This window comes from Lathyrus oleraceus, chromosome 6, assembly GCF_024323335.1.
Source record: "Lathyrus oleraceus cultivar Zhongwan6 chromosome 6, CAAS_Psat_ZW6_1.0, whole genome shotgun sequence".
Taxonomy (NCBI): Eukaryota; Viridiplantae; Streptophyta; class Magnoliopsida; order Fabales; family Fabaceae; genus Lathyrus; species Lathyrus oleraceus.
The window spans coordinates 284,952,202-284,976,085 of record NC_066584.1 but is presented as its reverse complement, the minus strand read 5'-3'; the positions used below and the strand labels follow the sequence as shown (position 1 = coordinate 284,976,085).

The window sequence follows — 23,884 nt, the reverse complement described above, 5'->3', positions numbered from 1 at the left end:
TTGTATATTTTCTTTTTGGACATGTATATATAATAATGCCATTAGGAACTTGTGTTGTATCAATGCCAATTAACATTATGTATAATGTATTTTCTAGATATATATTATACGGGATGTTACAACAAAGTTCCTTAGACATCCTAGGACCATGATGGACACGTAACGACGAAGATACGATTGTCATGGAAGGTGAAGAACTCCATTAATAATCTAACCTTCTCGAGTCTGATGCCCCATCCCGAGGTCTACTAAAATGAGTTCAATCAAAGAAGGACCATCATTTTCCCCTCGTTTGGGTACATTCACCAACCACGATAGACGAAGTCCTAAGAATAGTATCACCATCAAGTTGAAGAGAAGACCCCTGTGCTTGTGCTTGATCACCTCTGGGCCAGGGAGGACTTATGTGTCCATATTTCTACAATTATGGGACTGTTAAAGGGATCAGATTTTGAGGGTAGCCCTCAGGAGGAGCCTTCCCTAAGGGGTGCACAATAGAAATAATGGGTGGGGAGAGAATATTCCTTAACACTTGTCTCATATGAAGCATTGTCTTTTTGAAGCTCGTCTTATCTATAAAACAAGACACATAAAGGAAAAAATTAGTGACCAGATACAAAATAATCGAATATACAAAAGATATTTCAACACTTACAAAAGATGTTATGCATCTTCTCTTTAGTGTTCACTTCCACTAATAGTCGAGTCACAAAAAATGCTGAACTTATTCTTCAAATACTTCTCTTATTGAACAAGTCATAAAGTGTATATATGTGTGTTTTTGGTCCAACCAAGAAATGGTTTTGACGCAAAAATTTAGGGAAGTTGTCAATGTAACTTTAGGAGGCACCGAATTGTATATCACAGGTACCTTGTTGAAATACTGGGTGTGACCAAATAGTATATGTATTTGAAGTTTCTTAACCTGTCAACATACCTTATATGAGGGAGAGCAAACTTTGACCCCATACCAAGTTGGCTGAAGTTTTTTGGATGTTGAAGAGATGGAAGACAAGCATCATAGTCGAAGCGCCTTTCTTGTATTCGTACTAGTACTAGAAATTTTTTACGTAAGCCTAACTCACATGGTGCAGTTGTGAAAAGGGGGTCCCCTTGTAGTTTAAGACCCAACCTTGAAATCATAGAAAGGTAACCAGAATCCCCATCCAAGAGAAGAGACACTTGTAGATAGGAAGAGCACACCCAGAATATCGATTGCACGTCATCTTATTACTTTCAAGAGGCAATAACTTCTAATTAGAGGAAGGCCTCACCTTTGTGAATGCGTTATCTAGACCCCTTTCATAAAAAAAATATCGAGACTATGCCAAACGTCTCTTGATCCACTCAAAGAGTTGATCTTCGACCTCGAGAGCCTCACCATTTTGTTGGTCCTCTTGATCTGTTACCAGTATGCTTCCAAAATACAAAAAATAACAACCATAAGTACAAACACGTGTTAGTGATTACATCCACCACCTAACTTCATTATCAGTTGGGTCACAACCAAAAGAATGCATGTGCTCCCTATTATAAGTTTAAGCCTTTAGTTCTCGCTTGTAGTCATCAACGTATTAGGGGTTAGCTAAACAAAAATTTGGGAAAGCAAAGCCTGTTGCAACTTCTTTGAGACCAATACTAATAGGGATGCCTTCCTCCACAACAACAACATCGGCCTCTGGGTTTCCCATAGCAACCATGCCCAAAATACAAACAAAGAATACACGAGATAGTAAAAAGAAAATATTGTTACCTTAAAGAATTCACAACTTTCAAGATATAAGGAGAATGAATCACCAAAGCTCCGAGGGGAGCGTTGTAGCAGAAGAGAAAAGTTTGAGATAAAAAAGAAATGTGTGATGGTTCGAAAGCTTTGACATGTGCAAAAGAATAAGTATTTTCCTTTCATATATATATATATATATATATATATATATATATATATATATATATATATATATATATATATATATATATATATATATATATATATATATATATATATATATATATATATATATATATATATATATATATATATAACACTAAAACTTAATCAACGGTCCAGATCTGATCTCGATACTGTAACAACACTCAAACACTCTAAAATATTATCCCTTATCATAGAATCTTAGGACAACATGAAGATATATACTGTGAAATATTTCATTTGCAAGACAAATATTTAACGCACATGTTTTTGAGATCGCCTACTCCCGCTCTGACCTTTCCTCATTGTGGAGGTTTGTCGGAGACCTTGAAGTAGAAAAGAAGGTTGTTATGAAGACTGATATCAATATTTCTACAATAATCCTATCTTCATAACTCGTAGCAAGAATTCAAAGGGCAAGTGTTTCGACCCGGTCAGACAGCCCAATAAGATCGGGCAAATTTGAATGCCAAATCCTGAATTTTGCTTACATAAAAGTAACAGATAGATAAACCTTTATCAAAAGGCTGCACATGAGAACCCGATTTTGTGCTCATCAGAGCTATTGGAGTCAATCCAACGGTCTCCCGTACTTCACATAGTGTTCACTAAGGGAAATTTTAATCGTTGCTTGTATATAAATGCAATCATGCGTCATAATTAGGTATAATGCATTCGCTATTGTAAGTTTCACATGTCTAATCCCAATGACTTGTAAGTTGAAGTGTTAATTTTGCAGGTAGATCCCTTATTCTGACTATCAGAGAACTTACCTTCACGGATGTTTCAGAAAACTTTTACGACATCCTTCGTCACCATCACACCAAATTCTACTCCACACCAAAATAGATTTTAATTTTTTAAAGTAAAAATTAACTCTGAACAAGTACATTGTTTAAAAGATAACATAAGTCTTTGAGTAAAAGTAAAAGAAAACCAATCTAATTAAGGATGACAATATTAAATTATCTTTTATATATATATATATATATATATATATATATATATATATATATATATATATATATATATATATATATATATATAATATATATATATATATATATATATATATATATATATATATATATATATATATATATGCTAGACAAATATTTATATTTAACATATTTTGCGGGTGTATGATACATAATGTGTTTTTCTATAAAAACTATATTTTATCAATAAGAAAATCAATAATTTCCTTCTCTTTTAATAACATACAAATAATTATCAAATTACACTTTTATTTTAACAATAAACTTATGAATCAAATAATAAATATGAATTATTAAGAATTTTTTAATGAGTTTATACTTGAGAAAAAAAATTATAATTTGGTAATTTTATTTATGTACTAATAAGAGACATGATTCTCAGTCAGTCCCATTCACATGCAACCTGAACAATTTCACCTACATTTGATCTCTAAGCAAAGAAACATAATTGGCACTTTTTGTTACTTCCTTTTTACTCAAGTAAGAGGACCAATACCTAGATTGTTGTGTCATGAGGCTCTCATCTTTATAAACTACAAGTTTCAACTCTCTCAATTTTCAACATCATATCTTTTTCAAACTCTAATTTCCAAACTACTTATTAAAGTGAGTTTCCTTCGTGGTTCCTTTCAAATATACACTCAAAAAATCATTATAGAAAGTCTCAGCAACTTTTTTCCCTCACTAATCATAAACTTGTGCTGTTTTTTTGAAGTGTATCCAAGAGTTAAAGTAAGAGTCCCAGAGAAAGAACACAATGTTCATTCTGAATATGATAGTGGAATTTTATCTTTCTTGAAGCTCATTCAATCACTACACTTTGAAGGTAATTTATTTGGAATAATTTTTTAAATATTATTTAGCTATAATCTATATATTTTGTGTTCACGTCTCATAAATAAAATACTTTATTTCATTTGAAAAATAATAAAAAAATAAATGATCTCTCAACTAATAAATCTTTTCCTTTGCATTTTTTTCATCGCATTTAAACACAAAATTGTTAATCTTTGCAGAAGAGGAGAATCATAGTAAAAGTGAACCATCAATTTGCAAAAACACAAAGGCTTGTCCTCAACATATAATAACAAGGAGATTCACTCCTTCAACTAAAGGTTGGATTTTACATCTAATCTCAGTTTAGCATTTCTTGATTTGGTAAATGGAGAAAATGAATGATGTTTCAATTTAGCATGTATCAACGAATGATGTTTCAAATTCTATAGGAATGTTGAAGAATAACAAACAAGTTAGGGAGGTTCCAAAAGAAATTACAAGACCTAGTTGCGTTATTCGGCCACGCGCCGTCTTATCTAGTCCTGGTAATACTACATTCGTTCGTATTTATACGATCTTTTATATAGACATTTTATATATGATTATTGCTAAATTGTTGTGTATAGATATTATATTGTTAATGAACTTTGGTTTTAGATAATGATGAATTAATTGGAGGTATAAATGATTTGAAGAACAATATATCCATAACTAAGAGAAAGAAAGATGCAAGAGGGACAGTGGAAGGTCATGCCAAGGTTTTGGCTTATCAAAGACAAAGCTCCTCCAAAGGCAAAGTGCATGTTTGAAAGTTTTGATCTTAAAATGCATCAAACTTATTTGGAATTTGATTCTGATGTGGAATTATGGATGGATATATACTACTAGGTTCATTGATTTGCCGTTTTATATGGATGCATTTTTTTTTATAATTCTTTTTTGTTTGGTGGTGTTGATGTTTGGCTATGATAACATCTTACAATATTGTTTTTTTCTTTCTAATCTTTACACTTCTTATGTTATGATTGTGTTGTTTGATCCATCCATTATAGTACAACATAAGAAGTGTTAAGATTAATTTAGAGACAACTAGTTTCGATTCAATATTGAGGAGCATTACAAATCCATGTAAAAAAAACACCATTTTTCTCTTTTGTCCCTCACCAATTATCACCACACTCATGTTATCACACCTTGAACCTATCTTCATCATGAGAAAGCATTTATTCTATTGTATCAAATTTTATGTGAGAAGACAAACAACAATGACGAGCAAAATAAATAGTTTTCAGAAAAAAATAATTTTCTTTGTAATACAACCGTTTAATTTAACAAAAAAAAATTGTTTATCCAATTCAATTTAAAATTATTTTCAAACAATGACAATATGCCACACATAATATTTTGATAATATATAAGACAATTAGATATACAAGAAGGGAAGAGCAATAAAACAAATATAAATAATATAAATAGATGTTAACTCAGTTCGGTGCAATGTCACTTACGTTTGGAGAACATTAGTCCAATGAATTTTTTTTCACTAATATGTATTTAATTGTACACTACGATTTCATCTGAACTCTCCTAATCCATTTTCCTTTTCCTAATACTACCCGTGAATTTCGACTCAGATTCCCCTGAATCTGAGACCCCTCGCTTTCCCTCGAACACTCTCCCAAGTATTTGCAAGATAAATATTATATATGGCATGATAAATCATAATTATAACCATATATTTTATCCCTTTAAATTAAGAAAGACACTCAAGAATATAGTATTACAAACAAAAACAAAGACTCAATGGAAATAGAGTATGGCGCCCCAAAATCTTGAAGAGGTTAGTCTTAAACAAGGATAATCATCTTCTTAAATAGCAAACATGATCCTGACGAATAGCTCAGTAGGGTAGAATATGGCGCCTTAAAATTTTCAAGAGGCGAGTCTCCAATTAAATATTTTTCAAACATATTTAAGATATTCCAGAATCTTGACCGAATATATTCATATTAAAAGTATTTTCCAAAGAATATACTTTTAATCACACTTCTGATTGAACTAAAAAAGAAAAAAATATGGAATAAAATGCTAAGAGGACATTCAAACAGACAGAGCACGTACGCCAGAGTCAAATAGAGACAATATGTCTCACACTAAGTTAAGACATCTTGCTTAACATGTTGCCTACAAAAATTTTTCAATCAAATGTAATCTCCATTTTTCTATTTTTAGACAAATCATAAAAGCAAAGATGTTACACATATTCTTATGCACATTATTTTATATCAGTTCTCAGGCCTCAAAGAGACATACATACATTCTTCCAGATTAGATCAAAAGCACTCATATACATAAAAAATCACAACGAATAACCGAAAAATCAAAATAGCATTATCAAAATATATGTGTTATTTCTCCCCTTATATTCCTCAAAAGAGACAAAAGTAGGAGACTATTGTTAGAAAAACAAACCAACCACATCACGACATACAACTTCAGAAAAAAAAACAATATCCAACAAAAACTAAAAAGAAACACCACTTAGAATAACCAAAATAAATATTAAACTAGCAAACATATCACTAAGACGAAGTAGGGGAATCATCATTTGAGGATGTTTCATACTTAACACCATCTTCCTCGTCAGCACTTGATATGTCCTCATATTGACATGTTATTACAACATCTTCTAAACATCTGGAATAACAGCATGAGACGAAGAAGCAACAACAACTTGCGGATTTAACATATTAATAAGGCCTTCACAAACACCTTTTTTCGCACTAGATGTGACATGACTTCCTGTAGCACCTTGACCTCATGTATAAGAGCTTCAAGAATGTGGCTTTTCACAAGCTCGGACATGGGTGTCATACTGAGCATATGCTCATCAACAGTTAAACCGGATTCATTGATACCAGGAACATTGGAAAGCTGTCATAGCACTTATATGGTAAAACAAACTAGCTAGACTGGGAGTAATACGTGAACCATGGGAGGAAGGTTCCAAATTTCCCACACCAATCTTGTACTTATTGCATATTTTGTGTTAAGGTTCAAATCAACCAACATGCCTTTCGATGGCCAATCATCATGCACATTTCCTGTGATTTCTTTGGAAATAGTATTTAAAGTTAGGACGCGATCAACTATAACTAATATTCATCTTCTAAGGTAGTCATTGCTAATTTTATGAGAGAAGGTAAAACAATGACCTCGTAGATGCACTTGGCTATACTCACTGCTTCCAGCATCATTAAACTCTTTAGGTAGTTTAACAATAAACTCTTTTAGTAGTTTCAGATGAAAAGAACGAATATTCATCATTGTTTTTAGAACCTGAGAATCAATGAGTAGATCCATGATCTCATTGCATTTCTTAGCATCATTAGAAGGTTAGAATTAAATGGGTAAGTTATCCTTCTAAATATGTTAATATTAAATTTTAGTTTTCCAAATTATTTTAAAACAATCGTCATTCTAATGTTTTTCATCCACGCATTTAATTTTTCATGTTAACGTCAGTTAACAAAAGTTAATATGACACGTTATGTGAAAGATTTTTGGTGATTGAGCATATACGTGAGGATGTTAGTGCGGCAGAGATGTTGACATGACTGTTGGGATTGGTTGAAAATATAAATGTTGATACTCTTTATGTGGAGTATGATTGTCGGTGAAGATAATAAAAGTTTATGTATTATTTTCAATCAAGGTGGAGATTGTTGGGGTTGATTGAAAATATACATATTAAAGAAGTCTCACATCACTTAGTTTTGTGAATGAAGAGAGAGTTCAAGGCTATATATATGATACAAGTTCTTTGAAGTTCCACACCACTTACTTTTGTGATAGAAGATGAAGTCCAAAGCTATATATAAGATTCAAGTTCTTCATTCCAAGTTGTATCAGTCAACTGATATCAGAGCTTTTGCTTCGATCCAGGGATAAGTGTTCTTAGTTTTCTTTATGGTTGCATTTTTGTCTGATCTTCCACATCAGAAAATAAGGGTAGTGTTGTGAAAGAGTTGTTGAGTTGCAGTCACAAATTCCGCCGTGCAGTTTGGGCAAGAAAAAATGATGGAAGAAATTTTTTTGAATTGTGGAAAGTTCAATTCAAAGATGTGTTGATGCAATCAAGATTATACAAGGTGCAAGATTATGTCGATGGTTGAAGAGCTTCCTGCCAGCAAGGAAGTTGCACCATAATTTTCAACCTGGTTTTCGACATGTGAAAACTCTTGAAGTGGTTTAGCGTCAAGTGAAGTATACTCTTCTTTAGGTGGAGCATGATAGTTTTTTAAAACTATGATTGTAGGTTAAGACAATGTGAAATTCTTAGAGTGGTTTACCTTCAAGTGAAATTTATTCTTCATGATAAAATATAATAACAATGTGAAATTCTTGAAGTGGTTTATCTTTAAGTGAAATATATTATTCATGAGAGCGTATGATAGTTTTTTAATACTATGATTGTCGGTGAAGACAATGTGAAATTCTTGGAGTGGTTTGGCTTTAAGTGAAATTTATTCTTCATGATAAAGTATATGATTGTTGGTGATGACAATGTAAAATTCTTGAAGTGGTTTATCTTCAAGCGAAATATAATTTTCATGAGAGAGTATGATAGTTTTTAAAACTATGATTGTCGGTGAAGAAAATGTATTTTTTTTTGGAATGATGTAGCTTCAAGTGACTATACTCTTTATGGTGAAGTATGATTGTCGGTGAAGACAATGAATGTTTATGTACAATTTTCAATCAAGGTGGAGATTATTGGGGTTGGTTGAAAATAGACATGTTGGTACTCTTTTTGATGGAGTATGATTGTTGGTGAAGACTGTAACACCCTTCTACCCAAACGACATATTTAAATAGATTATCAGAGTACAACATGTAGAAGAGTTTACATTTCTTACAACATAACAATTATCGCATCATAACATAAAACATATTATTTATTTTATTAAAACTTCGCAGCGGACAACAACATTAATATTATCATTCATCATATAACAATTCATAATAATGGTTCAACATTATCTCAACAAAACATCTCAACATGTTAGTCATCATAAACAACGTAAATAATAATCAATTATCTATCGAATCCCATAACCCCGGTGTCACATGACCAGAGCATTTGACTCGACTCTGTAGAATAACTCTACACTTATTCTTCAAACCTCAACAATAGCTACTCCTCTTTATCTGCACATTGCTCATCATAGATGAACATAAACACATGCAGAAGGGGTGAGAATTACATTATTAAATAATAATATAACGACAGAAATATAACATAAATATATTCCACATATGCCAACACAGCTCATCATAATCCTCATAATCAACATATTCATGAACATCAACAAAACAACATATCAAATGCAATGCACACACCCATGCATGACTCAACACGACTCGGTATACCCATTTTATGACCAACTACAGGATCACCACTCCCAGATTCATCACCATAGAATCCGAGTTCCCCGCAAGGAACCAAGCCTCTCAACAAGCCCGGAGTCAACAACATCATTGGAACTCAGTCCGTTCATCACTAGGCATCGGCCTTTCATGAATGCATGCACACCAAGCATGCATCATAATCAACATAGCAACAACAGCATCATATAGTCATGTTATCATCATCATTAACACATCCTATCACCAAAAGCATATCACATCATGCCACATAATCAAACACAGTATTATCACACTCTACTAATATCTATACCACTCAAAGCAACGGGAAATGATCCCTCATATACCATGCATCAGCTAAGTTACTTCGCTCAGCCTAAACAACCAAAACTGCACAACAACAGCCCCGGAAAGACCACAGTCTGCCCATACGCGTATTGCCTATGCTCATACGCGTATTACCCACGCCTGACCAAATCCATACGCGTATTGCCCATGTCCATACGCGTATGCTACGCGTATCACATTCCCATACGCGTACCAACAGAGACCAAAACACGTTCAAAACATCATCTTCCTCATCCATACGCGTATTGCCTAGTGCCATACGCGTACCAGCAATCTCATACGCGTATTGCCTAGTGCCATACGCGTATGACCAGAAACCAGATTTCCAGATCTGCAATGGCTTTTTCTGCTACGAGATCTATCCAAATTCATCCTTCCACAGTCTAAATTTCACACAAAATCACTCATATCATCTAATACAAACAGTTCCCTATTCGATTTCACAAATCCTAACATCATTGCATATAATTTCTACGAATTCCTTCGATTAAAATCCCAATTTCGTTCATCCAATAATTCACCATTTTCAGCATATTATTGTTTAATAAGGTTCAGACCCCTTACCTCTTTGGATTGAAGGAAGCTCTGAGCAATCTTTGGCCTTTTCCTCTTCCTTCTCTTTCTCTTCAGCGTTTCTCCCCCTTTCTCTGACTCTGAGGCAAAACACGTGAAACAACCTGAGTCCTCACTTTGGCCTCTTTTATCCAATTTCCACTTTTACCCTTCCACTCTTCATATTCCATTTATTTTATTTATTTAATTATTATTAAATAAATAACATCTATAATAATAATAAAAATAATCCAATAATTCAACTTTATTTAATTAAATTAATAAAATAATATCAACTCAATTAAATAATTCTCTTATTTTAATCGGGGTGTTACAACTCTCCCCCACTAAAAGAGTTTTCGTCCTCGAAAACATACCTCAAGTAAATAGAGCCGGATACGACTCCTTCATCTGATCTTCACGCTCCCAAGTCAAGCTCTCACCAGCTGGACCTCCCCAAACAACTTTCACTAGAGCAATCTTCTTACCTCTCAGGGTCTTCTCTTCTCGGTCATCTATCCGAATTGGCAACACCTCAACGGTCAAATTATCCCTCACCTGGATATCATCCAACTGAACAACATGCGAAGGATCCGCAATATATTTTCTCAACTGAGATACATGAAACACATCATGCAGATTAGAAAGCGACGGCGGTAAAGCTATCCGATACGCCACTTCCCCAACCCTCTTCAAAATCTGATACGGACCCACAAACCTCGGAGTAAGCTTTTTAGACTTTAAAGCTCTACCCACACCTGTCGTCGGAGTAACTCTCAAGAACACATGATCTCCCTCTTGGAACTCAAGTGCCTTTCTCCTGTTATCATGATAACTCTTCTGACGACTCTGAGAAATCTTCATTTTCTCCTGAATCATCTTAACCCTTTCAGTCGTCTGCTGCACAATCTCAGGTCCGAGTACAACACTCTCACCTGATTCATACCAACACAATGGAGTTCTACACCTCCTACCATACAATGCTTCATATGGAGCCATACCGATACTAGCATGAAAACTATTATTATAAGTAAACTCCACCAACGGCAAATAACTATCCCAAGAACCACTCTGCTCCAACACACAAGCTCTCAACAAATCCTCCAAGGATTGGATAGTTCTTTCAGTCTGACCATCAGTCTGAGGATGATAAGCTGAACTCAACCTCAACTTAGTCCCCAACGCTTTCTGCAAACTTTCCCAAAATCTAGAAGTAAATCTGGGATCTCTATCAGACACAATACTGGATGGAATACCATGCAGCCTCACTATCTCCTCAATATACAACTCTGCCAACTTCTCTAAAGAGTGATTAATCTTCATCGGCAAGAAATGCGCCGACTTAGTCAATCGATCCACAATCACCCAAATAGAATCATTACCTTTCGTCGTCCTCGGCAATCCCGTCACAAAATCCATGGAAATGCTATCCCACTTCCATTCAGGAATCTTCAAAGGTTGCATCATACCTGCCGGTTTCTGATGTTCAATCTTTGACTTCTGACAAGTCAAACAGGCATACACAAACTTAGCAACATCTCTTTTCATACCAGCCCACCAAAACAACTTCTTCAAATCTTGATACATTTTAGTTGCACCTGGATGGATACTCAATCCACTCCTATGGCCCTCTTCAAGAATACTCTTTTTCAATTCAGACACCTCAGGAACACAAACTCTACCTTTAAATCGCAGGATGCCATTCTCATCAATCTCAAAATTACCACCATTACCCTGGTTAACCATAGTAATATGATCAACTAGAGCGACGTCAACTTGCTGACCATTCCGAATATCTTCCAGAATTCCACTAGTCAACTTCAGCATACCCAACTTTACACTATCAGCAGAAACTTCACAACCCAAACTCATATCACGGAACTGTTCAATTAACTCAAGCTCTCGAACCATCATCATAGACATATGTAGAGACTTTCTACTCAGCGCATCTGCAACTACATTAGCCTTACCGGGATGATAACTCAATTCAAAGTCAAAATCCTTCAGTAATTCTAACCACCTTCTCTGCCTCATATTTAACTCTTTCTGATCAAACAGATACCTCAGACTCTTGTGATCACTGAACACTTCGAATCTGGAACCATACAGATAATGCCTCCACATTTTCAACACAAATACAACAGCTGCAAGTTCTAGATCATGCGTAGGATAATTCCTCTCATGAACTTTCAACTGTCTAGAAGCATAAGCTACAACTTTACCATTCTGCATCAAAACACCACCAAGACCCATCAAAGAAGCATCACAATAGACAACGAAGGACTCACCAGGATTAGGCAAGATCAACACTGGAGCACTGGTCAACCGCCTCTTCAACTCAACAAAACTCGCTTCACAAGCTGCATCCTACACATACACTTGACCCTTCTTAGTCAACTGCGTCAACGGCAATGCCAACTTAGAGAAGCCCTCAATAAATCTGCGATAATAACCAGCTAACCCCAGAAAGCTGCGTATCTCAGTAGCAGACTTCGGAGTCTCCCACTGTAATACAGCATCAACTTTAGCCGGATCAACAGAAATCCCACCACTCGAAATCACATGGCCAAGGAAACTCACTTCCTTCAACCAGAAATCACATTTAGATAACTTTGCATATAATTTCTTTTCTCTTAACACCTGCAAAACAATTCTCAGATGTCCTGCATGCTCTTCTTCCGTCTTAGAATATATCAATTTGGTGCAAGGGTAAGCACACCAAATCAACTACGAACTCTCTCTCAAAGATCGTCAAACGACAACCTCGACAGACAACAGAAGTCTTCACAGAACCATTAGCAGGAGTATCTATCACCATACTTCCGCCTAGGGACGACATAATCACACCAATCCTGGTCGCACACTCATACGAAATAAACGAATGAGTAGCACCAGTGTCAACAATAGCAAGCAATTCAACATTATTAATCAAGCAAGTACCTTTAATCAGATTATCTTCTTTAGGAGCTTCAGCCCCACTCAGAGCAAACACCCTACCAGTAGTATGAGCTGCAGTAGCCGCCTTCTTCGGTTTCGAGCACTGCAAACTGATATGGCCTTTCTCGCCACAATTAAAACATGTCGGACCAGCATCCTTACATTCCGTAACTCTATGACCAGCCTGACCGCATCGGAAACATCTCAGCACTTTCTTGGTACAGCTATCAGCACGGTGGCCTGGCTCGCCACACTTGAAACATTTACCAGCTACGGGAGATCCTCCCCCACTTGGCTTCTTCGCATCTACCACTTTCTGCTTACCTTTACCATTCGGAGATGCATAAGGACTACCACGATCCTTATTCTTCTTCTCACTAAGACTCTTGTAGTGAGCAGTCCTAGCCTTGCTATCTTCATCAAATATCCTGCACTTGTTAACCAGTGTAGGAAACCTACGAATCTCCTGGTAACCAATGCCTTGTTTGATCTCGGGACGCAACCCGTTCTCAAACTTGACACACTTGGATTCCTCAGCATCAGCATTATTATAATGAGGACAATACTGTACCAGCTCCTCAAACTTCGAAGCGTAATCAGCAACAGACATGTTACCCTGCTTCAGTCCCAGAAATTCCATCTCCTTCTTACATCGCACATCAGCAGGAAAATATTTCTCCAGAAAGGCCGTCTTGAACCTTTCCCAAGTCACCTCAGCACCTGGTACTTCAATCCTCTGTCGAGTGTTATCCCACCAGTTTTCAGCCTCTTCAGATAACATATGCGTACCAAACTGCACCTTCTGTGCTTCAGTACACGTCATCACCCGGAAAATCTTCTCAATTTCCTTCAGCCAAATCTGAGCACCATCTGGGTCATAGCGCCCCTTGAATGTAGGAGGGTTATTCTTCAGAAACCTTCCCAAATTCCTAAACTCGTCGACCGGCGGATTCTGCTGCGCCTGCATAGCCTGCGCCATAGAAGCCAAAGCCTCAGCAATCGCACGGTCATTTTCTCCAGCCATACTCTGCACGACACAACTACAACCGTTAAATATCGACAGTGTCATTTACACTAATCGACCAACAGGGAAAACATCACATTATGACTCGACTGGACTGACCATGCTCTGATACCACTAATGTAACACCCTTCTACCCAAACGACATATTTAAATAGATTATCAGAGTACAACATGTAGAAGAGTTTACATTTCTTACAACATAACAATTCATCGCATCATAACATAAAACATATTATTTATTTTATTAAAACTTCGCAGCGGACAACAACATTAATATTATCATTCATCATATAACAATTCATAATAATGGTTCAACATTATCTCAACAAAACATCTCAACATGTTAGTCATCATAAACAACGTAAATAATAATCAATTATCTATCGAATCCCATAACCCCGGTGTCACATGACCAGAGCATTTGACTCGACTCTGTAGAATAACTCTACACTTATTCTTCAAACCTCAACAATAGCTACTCCTCTTTATCTGCACATTGCTCATCATAGATGAACATAAACACATGCAGAAGGGGTGAGAATTACATTATTAAATAATAATATAACGACAGAAATATAACATAAATATATTCCACATATGCCAACACAGCTCATCATAATCCTCATAATCAACATATTCATGAACATCAACAAAACAACATATCAAATGCAATGCACACACCCATGCATGACTCAACACGACTCGGTATACCCATTTTATGACCAACTACAGGATCACCACTCCCAGATTCATCACCATAGAATCCGAGTTCCCCGCAAGGAACCAAGCCTCTCAACAAGCCCGGAGTCAACAACATCATTGGAACTCAGTCCGTTCATCACTAGGCATCGGCCTTTCATGAATGCATGCACACCAAGCATGCATCATAATCAACATAGCAACAACAGCATCATATAGTCATGTTATCATCATCATTAACACATCCTATCACCAAAAGCATATCACATCATGCCACATAATCAAACACAGTATTATCACACTCTACTAATATCTATACCACTCAAAGCAACGGGAAATGATCCCTCATATACCATGCATCAGCTAAGTTACCTCGCTCAGCCTAAACAACCAAAACTGCACAACAACAGCCCCGGAAAGACCACAGTCTGCCCATACGCGTATTGCCTATGCTCATACGCGTATTACCTACGCCTGACCAAATCCATACGCGTATGCTACGCGTATCACATTCCCATACGCGTACCAACAGAGACCAAAACACGTTCAAAACATCATCTTCCTCATCCATACGCGTATTGCCTAGTGCCATACGCGTACCAGCAATCTCATACGCGTATTGCCTAGTGCCATACGCGTACCAGCAATCTCATACGCGTATTGCCTAGTGCCATACGCGTATGACCAGAAACCAGATTTCCAGATCTGCAATGGCTTTTTCTGCTACGAGATCTATCCAAATTCATCCTTCCACAGTCTAAATTTCACACAAAATCACTCATATCATCTAATACAAACAGTTCCCTATTCGATTTCACAAATCCTAACATCATTGCATATAATTTCTACGAATTCCTTCGATTAAAATCCCAATTTCGTTCATCCAATAATTCACCATTTTCAGCATATTATTGTTTAATAAGGTTCAGACCCCTTACCTCTTTGGATTGAAGGAAGCTCTGAGCAATCTTTGGCCTTTTCCTCTTCCTTCTCTTTCTCTTCAGCGTTTCTCCCCCTTTCTCTGACTCTGAGGCAAAACACGTGAAACAACCTGAGTCCTCACTTTGGCCTCTTTTATCCAATTTCCACTTTTACCCTTCCACTCTTCATATTCCATTTATTTTATTTATTTAATTATTATTAAATAAATAACATCTATAATAATAATAAAAATAATCCAATAATTCAACTTTATTTAATTAAATTAATAAAATAATATCAACTCAATTAAATAATTCTCTTATTTTAATCGGGGTGTTACACTTTGTGCAATTTTTTTCCCAATAATGAGTGATCCAGTTGACTATTGCTCACAAGTTTAAAAAAAAAGAAATAAACAAAAGAGAGATTATGATATTTTTAGTAAAGTATTCATTATCAAATATTGATAATGATGAAAGTAATATTAAAAAGGTAGAATTAAAAAAAGTATATTAAAAATTAAAATAAGTCATTCATTTTATGACACATTTTTATTACAAATAAATTACTCATTATGAGACGGGGAAAGTAATATATAGAAAATTCAATATCTCAATCAGTAATTCAAACACATAACACTAATTCAAACACATAACACTTCAATTTTTTTTCATCCTTTCATTCTTTTTTACATAAAATTAGAGTTTTTTTTAAGTGAAATAAATTAAATATAAATTTTTTAAACACCAACTTACCATAAAAGGGAAACAAAACAAAACTCAATTATAAAAAGATCACTGACACATTTAATCTTTTCGTTTATTATAATCCTCAACCAATATTCTATACAAGTCGTTACTCATAGTAAGAGATTATTCTTTCGATCTTAAATTATAAATCACTTTGTTTAAAAAAATTGTCTCAAATTATAGGATAATTTACAATTTCAATACAACATTAATTATATTTTTTCTAATATATTATTTATTCTTCAAATTGTTGAAATTTCTTTTCTATCTATAATAATAAAAAACAATATTATAAAATCATATATAATATCACTTTTTCATAATGATTATGTTTTTTAATTTGCATAAAATATCAACAGAAATCTTATAAATTAAATGGGTATCAATTTTAAATATTAAAAAAATCCATAATTAAGTTATACATCCAACACCATCTAATGTTATCTTTCATAACAAGTTAACTACATAACCTAACGATGACTCTTGGAGCCAAAGAAAGAACATGACAGTACTCACAAAAAAAACAAAACAACATTATCTAAAAAGAAATAAAAAACAACAACATATTTCAAAAGAAAGCTTCCGAGAAAGTTGCATTGAAATGTATTTGTTCTATTTTGGAAAACATTGTCGCTTTATTCGCTCATGACAACGTGGATAAACCCAAAATCACTCATCATTTTCTCTCTCTTTCTCTCCCATTCACCATCCATGCAGAATAATGCTGTCATTAACTAACAAAACCGAAACCTCTCTCTCTTATCCCTTCCTTTAACACAAATGTACTACTCTCAAGCGATTTCTTTGCCATCTTAATACATACATCTTTTGTGTGGTCGCCGGCGCCACCATTCACCGTCGGTATCTGACCCACCATTCTTCTTCGTCTTAGCCTCATGGGCCAACCAACTCGCCGTGAGTCATATTCCGGTCCCTTAATGTCGGCCGCCTTTCATAAGGATCGTCATTATCATCATCACCATCACCATCATCATAGTTACCCTCATGACCAGCGTCTATTCGAGTTTGCTGATAAAGACGAGGCTAACAAACTAGTCTCGCCTTTTGGCAAACTCGAACGCTTGAGTCTGGACGATATTAGGGAAACGGCCTATGAAATGTTTTTCATGGCTTGTCGGTCGTCTCCTGGGTTTGGCGGACGGAATGCACATTCATTCCATTCCAATAATAATAGTCAGAATGAGTCCAAGCCGAGCCAGGTGGTGATGTCGCCGACGAGTAGGGTGAAGAAGGCTTTAGGTTTGAAGATGTTAAAAAGGTCACCGTCGAGGAGAATGACGTCTGGTGGAAATAGTGGAGGGCCGTCCTCGCCAATTGCCGGAGGCAGCCCTTATCATCACTCCATGTCGCTGTCGAGGCCACGGAGGCCGATGACATCGGCTGAGATCATGAGACAACAAATGAAAGTGACAGAGCACAATGATAATCGCTTGAGAAAAATTGTAATGAGGACCCTTGTTGGCCAAGTAAGTATACACACAACACTATTAGAATAAATTGAATTAGCAATCAAAATTAGAGACGGAGAAAATGGCATTTATCGTCGCTAAATTTAATGACGAAATTAGAGACGGATAGTTTTTCATCTCAAATATTTTCTTGGTGACATTTGATTTTGTTACCATAGCTATAACATGTATAGCACTTGCAATCTTGCATGCTATTGGACACCTCTGAAACAAGGTGTGTCCGTGTCAGTGTCCCTGTCCGAAATCGAGATCAATACTTGTAATTACGTTTAATTTATTCATTTATTCAGATCATTTACCTGTGTCGACGTGTCCGTAGTTTTAACTGCGTAAAATGTTTGAGTTGCAGGCAGGAAGAAGAGCAGAAACAATAATTCTCCCATTAGAAATTTTACGCCATCTAAAACTAACAGAATTCAATGATTCTCATGAACACCATATGTGGCAGAAGAGACAGCTCAAAGTCCTTGAACTAGGCCTTCTTATACACCCTTTAGTACCGGTCGAAAAAAACAGCCCATTCGCGACACGCCTGAGGGACATTATACGTAGTTGCGAGTTGAAGCCATTAGACACCGGCAAAAACTCAGACACAATGAGAACACTTTGTAACTCAGTTGTTTCATTAGCATGGAGAGGTCCAAATGGAACAGCAACTGATATTTGTCATTGGGCTGATGGCTTTCCTCTCAACATTCATTTATACAATTCGCTTCTTCACGCTGTTTTCGATGTTCGAGACGAGACATTAGTACTCGACGAAGTTGATGAATTACTTGAGTTGATTAAGAAGACATGGTCTATGTTGGGAATAACTAAGTCAATTCATAATGTGTGTTTCTCTTGGGTTTTGTTTCAACAATATGTAGAAACAGGTCAAGTTGAACCTGATCTTCTTTGTGCTTCACATGTTATGCTGTGTGAAGTTGCTAATGATGCTAAGAAAGAAAAAGAATCTTCATATCTTAAGTTGTTGACAACAGTTTTCACTTCAATGCAAAGTTGGGGTGAGAAGAGGTTGCTTAATTATCATGAGTTTTTCCCTAGAGGAACTACTTGTCAAATTGAAAGTCTTCTTCCTTTGGTTTTGTTGGTCTCAAAGATTTTGGGTGAAGATCTGATGATATCTGATGGGGAAGGAAGAGAGAAAGGAGACGTTACAATTGTCGATTCTTCCGGTGATAGGATTGATTTTTATATTAAATCTTCCATGAAAAATGCATTTGACAAGGTTTGTATTTTACCTATATCTTTCATTTTCCTTCCTTTTTTATATAGTGTTGTTACAAAGTTCTGTAGCACCAACACCTCTAAAAAAATGTGTATGTATCATGTTTTATGTTAGTATCGGACACCAACATCAAAACTTGTGATTACGTTCAATTTATTTATGTTGTCAAATTATTACTGGTGACCACAAGTCAGGCTCGGTGTCTGCGTCCGTGCTTAATAGTTAAAAAGAAAGAAAAAAGAATTAGAGATCATTTATAGAAAATATTGATTGCAGGTGATTGAGGCAGTGAATGCAAAGTATCCTGAGATGAAAATAAAAGGAGAACTAAGTGCAATTCTGCTTCACCTAGCTCAAGAGACCGAAGATTTGGCGATAAAAGAAAGACAAAGTTATAGTCCAATATTAAAGAAATGGCACCCTGAATCTGCTTCAGTTGCAGCCTTGATGTTGCACAGTTGCTATGGCCATGTGCTAAGGCAGTATCTAAGTGATGTGACTTCACTCACTTCTGAGGCAGTTGAGGTACTTCAAAGAGCTGGAAAATTAGAAAAAGTTTTTGTTCAAATGGTTTTTGAAGATTCTATTGAGGATGATAATGATAATGGAAAAACAGTTGTGAAAGATATGGTTCCTTATGAAGTTGATTCAGTTATATTGAACCTTCTGAGAAAATGGATAAATGAATCATTGTGTAAAGGAAGGGAGTGTTTGCAAAGAGCAAAAGAAACTGAAGTAAGTTTTTGTTTTATAATTCTTCTTTCCTTCAAAGATTAAGGCTATGTTTGAATTGCTTCATTTGAATTAATCTACTAGTATAAACACTTGCAAGACTGTTTGACAGGACTTATATAAATAACTTATGACATGTCTGTTTTCCACTTATTTCTACAAGCTTTCCAGATTAGCTTATGAAAAAAGACTTGTACCGTAAGTTACCCGTAGAATTTAATCATGAAAAAGTATGAGACCCCGCCTTGCACACCCTCAAAGATGGCCCTGTTATATATGACAATACCTAATGCGAAATGATGTGATACAATACCTAAATGTGACATGATGCAACTAAGAAAATGTGTTTTGATAAAGTTCAAAATGATAAGCACTTTTTTTTTTACTACAGACATGGAATCCAAAGTCTAAATCGGAGCTATATGCACACTCAGCAGCAGAGTTGATGAAATTGGCCAAGACAAGTGTGGAAGAATTCTTTCAAATTCCAATAGGAATAACTGATGAGTTAGTTCAAGAACTTGCTGATGGATTGGAAAGTCTCATCCGAGATTACATCGTGTTTGTTGCATCATGTGGTAAGTATTGTTAATCGGAAAAAATAATTTTATTGCTGAAAGGCCTATTTGGACGGACTTATTTGAAATTATCAACTGATATAAGTACTTCTGAGACTTGTTTGAAAGAGCTTATGGAAACAAATAACTATTTTTTTCAGGTTCAAAACAAAGCTATATTCCTGTACTTCCTGCGTTAACAAGATGCAGCCGCGATTCGAAGATCATCAAGCTGTGGAAGAGAGCTTCTCCTTGTGCTACAAACTTATCAGAGCTAGATCATATAACCGGAACAAATGACGGTCACAATCCAAGACCATCAACTAGCCGAGGCACGCAGCGCCTATACATTCGTCTCAACACCTTACACTACCTCCTTGCTCACGTCCATTCTCTCGAAAAATCGCTATTGCAAAATCCCAACCTAGTCCCTTCCACAAGACACTGCTTCACAAACAACCTCAAAACACAAAGCAGCAAAAGCGGTACATATTTCGAAACACTAAACTCTGAAATTTCAGCAGCACTTCAACACGTTTCAGAAGTTGCCGCATACCGTCTCATATTCCTGGACTCAAACTCAGTCTTCTACGATAGCCTCTACGTCGAAGACATTGCCAACTCGCGAATTAGGCCAGCTTTGAGAACCCTAAAACAGAATCTCACACTCATGACAACACTTTTACTAGATAGAGCTCAACCAATGGCTATGAAAGAAGTAATGAGAGCTTCCTTCGACGCATTCCTAATGATTTTGCTTGCTGGTGGAGGTTCAAGAGTGTTTAACCGGTCGGATCATGCTATGATCCAAGAGGATTTCGAGAGCTTGAACAAAGTTTTCTGCACTTGTGGTGAAGGATTGGTGTCAGAAAGTGTTGTAGAGAGAGAGGCTGCAGTTGTGGAAGGTGTAATAGGATTGATGGGACAATATACTGAACAATTGATGGAAGATTTCAGCATTGCAACATGTGAAGCAAGTGAGGTCGGAGTTATGAGCAATAATGGACAGAAACTTCCTATGCCTCCTACAACTGGAAGGTGGCATAGATCAGATCCTAACACAATATTGAGAGTTTTGTGCCATAGAAATGATAGAGCGGCAAACTATTTCTTAAAAAGGACTTTTCAATTACCAAAGAGGAGATGATACGCGCCAGCGACCAGGTCAGGACCGTCTTTGAAGACATGCAAGACGGACTACAGAATAGAGTTTAAGATTTGTCACAGTTAAACCGTGACTAAATAGCACCTCTATTTGTTGTGTCATGTTTTAACTACGATTACACATGACCTACAAAAACTTGAGACGGCTCTGCTAGTAGTATAAATATGTTCACGCTGGCAATCAATCATAACTCTCAATCATTAAAAAATTACTCGAATTTAATCATAAAAATCATACAAATGATTTAGTTCATGATTGATTAATTGGTAAAAAATTTGCAGTGACAGAATCTGTGCTGGATTGTATATTTACACAGATATTCTTTAATTTTTTTTGATTTTTTGTGTGTTGCATATAGTCTATAAGTAGCATGTATAGCTGGAATATGTTACCAGCAGTTAAGCTACTATTAGTCTAAACTGAAGATTACAGAAAACAGAAAGAAAAATGCTTTTTTTTTTCTTTCTAAATTGTGTGAACTATAAATGGCTTTATGCAATCCCCAACGGTAGAATTTATTTGTATTTCTGTAATTAATAATAATGTAAATATGTTGTTGATATTTATAATTAATCACTTTGTAGAAAAAAAGATTAATCTCAATGGAGAAGAGAAACTTTGAGAAAAGATTAATCTGTATTGTTAGAGAGTCGTTTGAGTTCTTATAAATAAATGTATTTATTCCTTTTTGAAGATAGAATTATACACCAAACACATGATAGATATTATCTATAAAGTCACAATTATATTATATCATTACCTTGTTTATTATTTATCATGTCTCTATCTTATCTTGTGTATCAAACAAGTCCTTATAGTTTTAAACTCTAGATTTAGATTTATGCATAAAAAAAAAAATTTAAGAATTCTTATTTCTTTTATACTTTTACATTTCTCTCATCTCCCTCTTTGTTCATATATGCATCTTGCATGGATCCCATTATTTCATTTTTTTTAAAAATTATTTGTTATGTATTTTTTTTCTCCAACAATCTCCTCCTTATGAAACAATTGCACAAATGATATATATTTTTTATTTTTTGTTATTTTTATAGAAATATTTAATTACAGTTTTTCTTTGTTAGCCATTGAATGTATATAATTTTGTTGAAGAATCTTAATAAGACAACATGAAAAAAAAATTCTATAAAAAATAATGTCATTTTTCAACACTTCTTAAAGTATGTGATATAATCATCATCATCATACATTTTAAAAAAAAAATTGTTTATTTATAAGTATTTTAATCGAAATGAGATAGCCTATACGAATCAACATGAAATTTTTGATAAAGTATAGGGTTTGAGCTTTAAAATTAGAGTGTGAATTTCGTAAAAGACATTATTTTATCCACCCCATGAGATACTAGTTCACAAGGGTGGAAAAATCACAAATACTCATATATTTCAAATATGCATCTTCGGGCACAGTCATATTACACACACTCAAATTTCGTGAGTGAGCCATCTCATGTTGCCCAAAAATGTATCTGGAGATGCATTTATATATCCTTATTAAGGTGAATCCGGAGGTGTATATCTCTAATAGCATTTATTTCAAAACTTAGAGTTTTACAAAGATGCATCTCTGAAATACATTTTCTTAACTCAAATCAGTAACAACTGCGAAAACTTGAAGAAAAACATAAACTAATATCCAAATATGTAATATTACATAGATAATCGTTAACATAAATTTAATATTACATTTCATCAGGATGTTACAACATCATTAGAATATCTTTGGTCGATCTAGCAATTGTTGTATCCACTTCAATTTGACCTTTTGTTCCGTAACTGTAAAATATAGTCCACATAACCCTTAAATCTTCGTCTGCCTTTAGCTCAAACTTATTGAACTGAATCTTCCCTTCATTGTTAATCAAGGATGAATTGTACTCGAGCTTTACAACTCTTCAATTATTTGAGTATTGTAGAAGATTCTCCATTATTGATTTCAAATCTACAAGAGAGGTGTACTTTGTGACCCTAAATTCACTGAGGGTTTACGTTGTTGAATTAGACACGTGGGACATGGTAATATACACTCATCCTGGTGTGGTGTGTTTTTGTAAATAATATGAGATAAGAGATCCCATATTTATACAAGTCTTAGATTATTATGGACCTTAGAAACCATATCTTTTCTCAAATGATATTTCGGATATGCATTTTCGGACTCAACCTAATTTTTTTTTCAAAATAAGAATTTTTACAGAGATGCATTTCAGAAAAACCCCTTGTTTGGTAGTTTTTGCAGTTAAAATGGGGCTAATCCAGAAATGCATCTCCGGAATCGCCTCATTCTGAACTTGTTTTATGTAGGGACACATTTGTTAATGAGTTAA

At 35.2% G+C, this 23,884-nt stretch overlaps 2 protein-coding genes across 2 annotated transcripts; both read left to right on the top strand.

Annotated features, from left to right (window-relative positions):
• The first annotated feature begins 3,403 nt into the window (after positions 1-3,403).
• Positions 3,404-4,879, top strand: LOC127091643 (uncharacterized). Its single transcript, XM_051030334.1, has 5 exons — positions 3,404-3,534; positions 3,644-3,754; positions 3,945-4,043; positions 4,155-4,250; positions 4,363-4,879. Coding segments are annotated over exons 1-5 (459 nt in total). The 5' UTR covers positions 3,404-3,533; the 3' UTR covers positions 4,515-4,879.
• Positions 4,880-17,001: 12,122 nt separating this feature from the next.
• On the top strand, positions 17,002-22,061 carry LOC127091642 (protein unc-13 homolog). The gene is made up of 5 exons (XM_051030333.1): positions 17,002-17,849; positions 18,202-19,083; positions 19,360-19,818; positions 20,207-20,393; positions 20,534-22,061. The coding sequence occupies exons 1-5, from the start codon at positions 17,259-17,261 to the stop codon at positions 21,517-21,519; spliced, it is 3,105 nt and encodes a 1,034-aa protein (XP_050886290.1). The 5' UTR covers positions 17,002-17,258; the 3' UTR covers positions 21,520-22,061.
• The last annotated feature ends 1,823 nt before the right edge of the window (positions 22,062-23,884 follow it).